Raw genomic sequence first — 9,316 nt, 5'->3', positions numbered from 1 at the left:
ATATTATAGAAATTGTAACTCAAAACAGAAACCAAGCATATTGTAATGAATATTTACCTTGACCTTAGGTTGTATGATATGTCTTTTAAAAATTAAAAACAGGATTTACTCACTCTAAATGTGAAGAATCTTTATAATTGAGAGGGAAATCCATTGATTTCTCGCTCTTAAGCGACACAACGCGCGGCGTAGAAGAGTTCCTCATTTTCTGCCCAAGACTGTTGGAAAAGTAGAATTTGTAAAATGAAACATTTGAACAAAGATATCTGATTTAAAAAAGAATAAAAGTAATTGAACTTGTAAAAATAGTTCTGTTTGAAACCAAGTGTATAACCCAAAGATTTGTTATTTTTCATTTAGGAAAACAGATTTTGGAGGACTTCTTCAACTTCATCTACCAAGTCCTCAGATAATTCAAGGATAAAATTCAAGCAACATAACAGTTAGCAATAAATAAGACTTTCTGCAGGAAGAAACATCTGAAAATGTTAATTGTGTGGATCAAAAAACACAAAAAACCTGAAATAAAAAAGATCATTAACAATCATAAGGTTTATAATCATCAATGCATCATAACTGAGATAACTGGATGTGTTCTTTTCTTTTCTACCTTTTCCTTTCCGCTACATGCATGCTTGGTGTGAGGGATTGCTGTAAAGCACGCAGAGGTGCCCAAAGTCGGCATCCTGCATGTTTTAGTTCTCTCCCTGGTTTAACACACCTTGACCAAATGATGGCTCATTAGAAGGCCTAAGAGGAACACTGAAAAGGTGAAAAGGTTGTTACTACCACCAGGAAGAGAACTAAAACATGCAGGATGTCGGCCCTTGAGGACCGACTTTGGACACCCCTGCTGTAAAGTCAAAAACACAATGAAAGGGATTTTTGACTGTCGCTAAATGCTCGTCCAGAAGAGGTGAATGCTGCAAGTTAATGAGTGTGCTTTTTAATCACTATGATTAATAATAGAATTGTATGTGTGAATGAATTAAAGTGAGTTATTTTGTAAATAGCCTCAATATGATGTTTGTTGTGCATTGGTGCTATACAAATTAACTGAATTAAATGGAATTAAGATTTCTCATTCCTGAAACAAATGAAGCATTTTTGGATTTCAGTAAAATGTAAATGTAACAAACTAGCATAGTTCTCCCAAAATCAAACAATGTTTCACATAAAGTACAGCATGTGCTTTTAGAGTGTTGATTAATCATCTTACCTTTCAGGTCCAATCTGAGCGTTACTTTTGGAGGACAGACGATCATTTAAGGGCCTGAATGTCTCATTCCTTTTCTCAGTCTGACTCATTGTAAAATGTCCTTTACAAAGACAAAATGTGTTAGAATCAGTTAAAGTCATACTGGATATCCTAATGCTCTATTATGATGTTATCTAAAATTCAATTCAATTCAAACATACTTCATTGATCCCAAAGGAAAATTAAACGTTAGTATTGATTTGCATATTAGTCAAGGTACTTCAAAGAGTTGTTGTAGAGACTGATCTCCCTTTTGCTTAAGAAGCATCTCACAGTTCTGCTGTGTGGTTGTCCATATGGAGGCTTATATAGTCTGTCACACACTCAGTCAGGGCATATTGATGTCCTCTCCATGTGGTCGGCACAGAGTCTCCAGTTTGTAGCCTCAAAACAACCCTGCAAGGCTTCTTTAGCTTGACCACTATCTCACGTCTCACAGTCTTTCCTTTACATGTTGTCTCTAAACAAAGGGTTTCTATTACCGGCAGAGAAGAACAAGATTGTGATTTAACTTTTGTAGAAAAGGTCTTGTTTTGGATATATGAATCCTTGACATTTGTATAAAACAAAACAAAACAAATAAATAACATGTCTATTTATATCTCACAGTATTGTTCTGGTTCCTTGGTTTTCTAGTTTCATTACAAAAGCCTTTGTTTGACAAATCATAATCAATGTAACAGATTTCCCCTGTAAGGAACAGTTTTACACGGGAAAATTGTTAGTTAAAACCTTAAATGTGACTTTTTACAATCCTCCTAACCTGCAGCAACATGAGTTGTTTTGAAAGGATACAGTTCAGTAACACATAAACAAGTTATTTATGTAATGAGACAAAAACATACAAACCGTAAATACAGAATAAAGACATTGTTACTTTACCATATATGTGTCCGTGAGAAAACTGTAATCCACACGAAAATACAAATGAAAAATACGCTGCTATTTCCTTGTTCTCTTGACACAAAGTCTGCCAAGTCAACAAACAAGTCCTCCAGGTTTTGACTTCAATCTGATCTGGGAGGTTCAGAGCATGACTGAGATTCCACTGCACTGATTGTGGCAACACAGCAAAGGCTATTTTTACCACAGATTATATCTCAGAGTGTTTTTCTAGTTCCTTGGTTTTCTAGTTTCATTACAAAAGCCTTTGTTTGACAAATCATAATCAATGTAACAGATTTCCCCTGTATGTATTTAAATGTAAAATATATACTTTTTAAAATCTATAGTAACACAGAAATTCCACAAAAACACAAGTAAAAGGCCAAGTGGAGCATTGTTCATGAATCAATCTACAAGTGTAAATGTCTGTAATGTCACCAAGCTCAGGGACTAGTCCAACCCTCAGGTGTCCAATGGAATGACACCATGACAGGAAGAGAAAACTATTTTCTGTCACAAGTCAAAGTTTTTATTTCTGCTTTATGCGTCTGACAAATGCTGATAAACTGGAACTCCTGAGTAGAATGTCAAACACTTACCTGACAGGTAAACTTACCAAACAAAAGTTGAAATAAGAAGTAAAGACTTCAATCATAATCTTTTCCTTTACAGTCAAAACATTTATGAATTATGTCGTCTTTTCATTAACTTGATACCTTTGAGTGTTGAATTTCTAAATATAACTATGTTGATCAAAGAGGTTGTCCAGAGGTGGAAATTAATGTAGTTTCATGTTTATTTTTTCCATCAAGGCAAAAGAAAAAAAAAATTAAAAGTGAGACGCAAATAATCTAACTACATAATTCATGGAAAACATAAAATGTAACCCCTCCTGACCCCACTGAGGGACAAGGGTGTTCAGAAAATGGATGGATGGATGGATGGACATAAAATGTAATCAAATAAAAATAACAATTCAGGTTTCAGTTTCTTTGTAAGGATTTGAGTTTTTTTGTGTTAATTTTCTAGGTTTTGTTTCCATGAGTCTCTGTGGTGTCCTGTCTCTTCCCTCTTGATTGCTTCCCAGGTGTGTCTTGTTCCCTAATTACCCTTCCTGTGTATTTAGGTCCACCTGTGTCCTTAGTCTCTTGTTGGGTCCTCATCTAACGTCGTCTGTCATTGTTCTCTGTGCCAGTCTGTTCAGTCGTGGACCTTTTGCCTTCTGTTCTTCCATGTGCTGCCTGTATGTTTGGATTTTGTTTTTGTGGATTTTTCATTAAAACCATCATTTTTTCATTTCTACCTGGGTCGTCAGCGTTCTCTCTCACCACTATCACCTCCACTTCATGACATTCTAAAACAGCAGTTTACACACTGATACTGTAGTACAATTATTATTCTGCACACAGACGGTTTATTAGAGCTGACAAGTTGTAGGAAATTCAACTAAATATTTGAGACTGTAAATCTCTGTGACTAAATGCTCCCACAGAGAACTTAAAAAGTATTTTATATTCAGGAATATTCTGCCCTCTATTGGAAAGAAAAGGAAGTACAAAAGAATCATATCAAGTTACTTCTACAGATGTACAGTTTTGTGTTTATAAGCTGAGGTTCATAGTCTTTTATTGAGCACATCACAATAATATGCTCTTTAAGATGGAAGCAAGCAGTAATCCATGCAATAAATACATGGATTAGTGGACGATCTTCTCTAGATCTTCCTGAAGCATTAATCCTTTAATCCTAGAAATAGGGTTGGTGATACAAGACTGACTTTGCAAACTGTCTTTATGTGTCTCTGAAGGTCCAGGTCTGAGTTCATCACTAAACCACACTTTCGTGCCTCATTATACATGTGTATTATACATTTTGAAAATATATATATATTTTACATATTTGTTAAAACTGACACATAATCTGTGAAAAAATCAAGCTCCTCTGCCTTTTCCCAGTGCTCCAAGTGCTAACTAGAAACAACCAATCAGATCCAAGAGGAGGGTCTTAGCGCTGTTAATCACTCCTGTGTGGCACTGCTCATCCCCCAGATTTGTAATGTATAGATGTATGCTGTTTCTCCATGTTCGGTTCTGGTTCTGGGGATGCAGAGCAGAACCAGAAGACCTGGGAGGTCCGGAAGGATTATATAACAACAAAAGGTCTTTAAGTAGAAGTCATTGTATTTTCTCCCAGTGCATACTAAGGTTTTCTCTAGATACTCTAGTTTGTCCACAAAGTCTCAAAATGATCATAATTGTGACTGGAGCTAAAGTGCCCTTAGGTAAAGAGAGTGTGCAAAATTACCTTATGCATTTTTGAGCCAGAACATCTGGAAATGTAACTGTATGTTTGCTAAATATTTCTATCAGCTTTTTAAAAGGTTTTCTAATGTGTCATTTCAGTCATTGTGTCAAAATGTCATAAATTGTCTGGTTTAAGAAGAATTCTCTTTATTTATGTTCCACAGCATATGTTAACAAATTTTGTACCATTAAATACATATCACAATTACAATAAACCCTACTTGTACTCGAGGAAACATAGATTGATTTAAACAATAAGTAAAAAATTTTTGCAGGTAAAGAAATTTTCAAATTTTGTTTCAAGATGAAATTAAAGTAAAGCTGTTTATTATTAGAAATATCTTGTTTACAAAATTACACTGGTTTTATATTCATCCCTTAAAAGTTAGTCATGCTATCTCAGTTATGTTGTTCTTCAGACAGAAGTGACTCATTTTACAGTGATGTTCTGATCTGATTCAATTTTATTGTTCTTATCACCACATAAAGATTTGTTTAAGCTTCTAATTTATTTTACGCAGTGTTCAGTTTTATGTGACTATATAACTCATGACAGTAAAACTGTTCTGCATTTGATCAAAAGTTCTAATGTTCAGACATAAAATACATGATTCAAACACATTGTAGCAATGCTGAAAGAACGTCCATACTGTATACCATACCATGTTTACTTATATAGCCCTTTAAAAAAAAACACTAGGTTGACCAAAGTTCTGCACAAGTAAAAAACAAAATATCAATAAAAAATTAAAAACAGTCTTAAATCCCAATCACACAAATATTGGATAAAAATCAGACTAAGTAGAATAGGTAATGTCAAAGAGTAGAAGATGCAAGGAGTAGAAGAAGTTTGTTTTCAAATGACATTTAAAGTTTGTTGTATGTGCAGAAGAAACTCATAAGGATCCAGAATCCTTTTTAAATGTTTGATAGGAATAATAAATTCAGATTCAATTTGACTACTCTGACCTTGACAATCTTTACTAAATCTAACACAAAGTAAGAGATGAATTAACAGGATCAGCTTCTATTCTGAAAGCAGGATACACAGGTTCAGTGAATTTGGTGTTGAAGCTGTGAAGGAAGGTCATTTTGTCAGGAGAAACTCTAAAGAAGGTCAAAGTGCCACCAGGCCAGTCCAGATACACCCCGACTTTGTTTGAAGGTTCTACATAGACTTCAGTGTTTTTATTGTTGTGCAGAACAAAGAATCCTTCTTTAGAGCAGAACAAAGCCCATGACTGATCATTCATTCCAAGACCACAGCGTTTACTTTCCCCTCTCCTTCTGATTCCTTTGTATGCCACTCCAATGGAAACTTTTCCTCTCCATTCAACCTCCCAGTAACAGCGACCAGTGAGACGATCTCTGCACAGCAGCTGCTCCACAACATCAAACTTCTCAGGATTAGCAGAGCATGGCTGTTTCTCTTCTTGTCCCACTGTAACTTTTTTGTTACAGTCAGATAGTGTGAGGTTTCTGTGAGCAGTGGTGGTGTCCAGGACGAGTTCAACAGCATCTGAAGGAGCAACAGCAGCAGTTCAATATGTCAACAATTATCTGGAAATTAAGGTCTGTCTATTAAACTAAAAATAGTTATATTTTGCATTATTTTTATTTTAAAAATATTGTTTACCTAATTAAATTAAATTTAACAAAGTGAATTAATTGAGGTTTAAATGCAGCAGCCCAAATTACTCCATGTTGCCATTCTAGAATGGCAGATTTAACCATTCTCCATTCAAGAACAATTAAGCACTTAAGATCTCTCTAAGGGATCTCCCGTTCCAATCTCCCGAGAGGGTTCTCTCTGCACCTTTGTGTTGTAAAATGATAGTAGGAAAGTGGCCAGTGTGTTTTCAGCACCACATATATGTGAGTAGTGACGACGAGAAAGCAACCGAAAGATGCGTTTTATTTCACTATTAAGATCCTATGATGCTCAATCAGATCAGAGACATACAATCTACTCTTTGTGGAAAAAGAGTACCTTTCATGATTGCTGCAGTTCATGTCATAAATTATTTCCATTTTCAAAAGAAGGTTGATGTGGAAAAACTGAGTATGTGCTTCTGAGATTCAACGTACATTTGAACATTAAGTGCAAGGTAATGAAACACTTCCCTCCTTAAAAATGAGTCTGATGGTGAGACTTTAGTTGTTTTTACAGTAAAGCACCAAGTAAAAATGTAATGCAGGCAGATGATGCACTAACAAAATATAGAGCTTGTTTTTGCTTTAATGATTAAAATTAAACGATTACAAATTAAATGATTACAGGCGGACAGACAAATGGCTCGGTCTTATATTTGTGTCCTTTGTATTCTTCATCCCCTTCAACATTTGCTCTATATCTTTGTATTGAGCTACAGTAAATATTATTAAACTGTGTTTTTGTTCACAAATTATAATGCACATTTCTGCTACATAATTTGGTCACCCTGTTGTTGCATCCATCTGTTTAAGTACAAAAGTTGAAAGCTACAGATAAAATGTCATATCTTTTTCTATACATCCTACCTGAAATGTCCCACCAGTGGAAAAGAACAGATAGATTCTACTTTTTATAGACACTCATTTGTGCATGAAATTATTCCTCTCAGACTGAAATGAATACACAGGAATTAACAAACACTTAAATGTTCTTATTGCACACACATCACAATTTAGTGTTCAATCTCAAAGACATCAACGGTGCATCTAAACGGTTGGAGCCCAAGAGATTTTATTTAAAAAATACTAATAGCTATCATGGAAAAGTTGCTTTTGCTTTGCTCGATAGCTCGTAAATATCGAGACCAACATTCCAGTTGACTATTATTGACATATAACATTTGATATTACTATGAAGTCCAATGTAATTTTTCAAAGAGCTGCCTCTTTTTTTTTTTTTTAAAGGATGATACTTACATTTTTTCAGACCCGGCTTTAAATACTGTAAACCACTTGGTTCCACCCTGGAACAACAACATAGTAAGATTAGCAGTAATCTATGAATTGTTATTACAATCTAATCTGTATTTTAGAATAGTTGACTGCTGAATTAAAAGATAAAGTCTGACATTTTTTTCTGACAGATAATGAGTTTGAAAAGATTGATCTTTTCCAAGCAGACCACTTTTCCCAATGCACATCATTTTTACTTCATACCTCAGAGTCTGCAATGCCCACTTTGGGTTTTCCAGTCCAGCAGAGAGGGACTCAACTCCATGTTCTTCTGGGTGATTGTAACTCAGATCCAGCTCTTTGAGGTAAAATGGGTTGGAAGCCAGAGCTGATGCCAGAACTGCACAGCCTTCTTTTGTGATTAGACAGCCTGACAACCTACAAAAACACACATATATATATATATATATATATATATATATATATATATATATACACAATTAGTTTCAATGCATTAATGTTGTACATTCAGGTTTTGTGGTTTACTCGTGTCCTATTTGCATTCTTCCATTACTCATTTGGATGTTACAACGTACCTGAATAGAAAAGAGGGAAATAATGTGGCTTTACAATAAGAACTGATATATGAATCTAGTGAATGTGAATGAGGATATGTGAATGTGTCTCACTGTGTAAAAGTAATGGGTGGGCTATACGATAGTATAAGTGTTATATCAGTTGTTAATTTCTTTGTAATTTCTTGTGATTTAGCTAAATAAGCAACATGAACTATTGGGGAAAAAATTTAGTCCTCTTGATTCACTTAGTGTGAGTGAAGACTGGGTTATCTAGAGACATTGGTTATTGAAAGATCCTCTAAGACTGTTTCTATAGATGTGCCAATCTTGTGGAATGTTGCAGAAAAAAGCTAAAAGGAAGTTTGTAAACAGTGTAATAACAATAACTATGCCACTTATAAAAAAGAACAACTTCTTGGCATGTGATTTCTCCCAAAGAAACTTAAAAAACTAAACAAAAAACATGTGTGTTGTGTTGTAAACAAACAGAAAACACTAACCTGAGAGTTTCCAGTCTACAGATTCGATTGGAAATTCCTTTACACAGCAGCATCAGTCCAGAATCTTCCATGTCGTTGTTACTCAGGTCCAAATCTTTGACGAAACAGCAGTTCATACTGAGAATTTGCCCCAGAAGACCATAGCCAGTCGCATTCAGGAAACAGCAACTGAGTCTGAACAAACATAAGGTAAATAAATAAATAAACAAATGTTCATGTAATTTATTTCAGCATAAATTATATGGAGTTGTTATTTAACTTACACAACTTTAGTTGAGTTTATTAGGAGTGGTTTAAAGTACTCTTGAGCCTCATCTGAAACAAGATACTTTCTTACATCAAAGCTGTCTTCATAACCCTCAGTGTACAGTATAACATGGAACAGAGCTCCTCTCTGAGCAGTTGTCAACTTTTCTGTTTCCAGTTTTCCTGATTTTAGGGTTTGTTCAATCTCTTTCACTAAAGAAAGCTCCTTCAGCTCATTTAGGCAGTGAAAGAAATTGGCTTTATCAACGGGACACGGGATATTCTCCATCCGCTTCTTGATGTACTGAGCTATGCTTTGAATGGGACAGCTTGGTGGTTCTGAATCTGGAGAAAACCCCTGGAGGAGCCTCTGATTGGTTTTCAGAGAAAGACCAAGAAGGAACCTCAGAAACAGATCCAGATGTCCATTATTACTATTTACAGTTTTGTCTACAGCATTCTGGTAGAAGTGTTCATATTGTTCTTCGGTTATCTTTGACCCAGGTGAGACTGATTCGGTCGGAGCCAATTCCTCTCCTGCCAGCAGATTGACACCTGTGTTGATGAAGGTCAGATGGACATGAAGAGCAGCCAAAAACTCCTGAATGCTCAAGTGGACAAAGCAGAACATGTTCTGATGGAAAAACCCTCTCTCCTCCT

At 35.3% G+C, this 9,316-nt stretch overlaps 1 protein-coding gene and 1 long non-coding RNA gene across 2 annotated transcripts in view; both read right to left on the bottom strand.

Annotated features, from left to right (window-relative positions):
- Nucleotides 1–131: 131 nt before the first annotated feature.
- On the bottom strand, nucleotides 132–2,208 carry LOC103152443 (uncharacterized). Its single transcript, XR_477730.2, has 3 exons — nucleotides 2,141–2,208; nucleotides 1,220–1,319; nucleotides 132–218 (listed from the first exon to the last, which is right to left on the bottom strand). It is a non-coding gene; the product is annotated as an uncharacterized LOC103152443 (long non-coding RNA).
- Nucleotides 2,209–4,578: 2,370 nt separating this feature from the next.
- Nucleotides 4,579–9,316, bottom strand: part of LOC103152450 (NACHT, LRR and PYD domains-containing protein 3-like) — a 19,483-nt gene continuing 14,745 nt past the window's right edge. The window contains exons 18-21 of the mRNA XM_016661092.1: nucleotides 8,411–8,584; nucleotides 7,597–7,770; nucleotides 7,357–7,403; nucleotides 4,579–5,965 (exon numbers count right to left, since the gene is read on the bottom strand). Coding sequence (XP_016516578.1) covers nucleotides 5,436–5,965; nucleotides 7,357–7,403; nucleotides 7,597–7,770; nucleotides 8,411–8,584 — 925 coding nt within the window. The 3' untranslated portion in view covers nucleotides 4,579–5,435. The remainder of the gene's footprint in view (nucleotides 5,966–7,356; nucleotides 7,404–7,596; nucleotides 7,771–8,410; nucleotides 8,585–9,316) is intronic.

Source organism: Poecilia formosa, unplaced genomic scaffold (assembly GCF_000485575.1).
Source record: "Poecilia formosa unplaced genomic scaffold, Poecilia_formosa-5.1.2 Scaffold310, whole genome shotgun sequence".
In the NCBI taxonomy this organism is placed as follows: Eukaryota; Metazoa; Chordata; class Actinopteri; order Cyprinodontiformes; family Poeciliidae; genus Poecilia; species Poecilia formosa.
The sequence above is the reverse complement of the archived record's forward strand: the minus strand, read 5'-3'. Positions and strand labels throughout refer to the sequence as shown.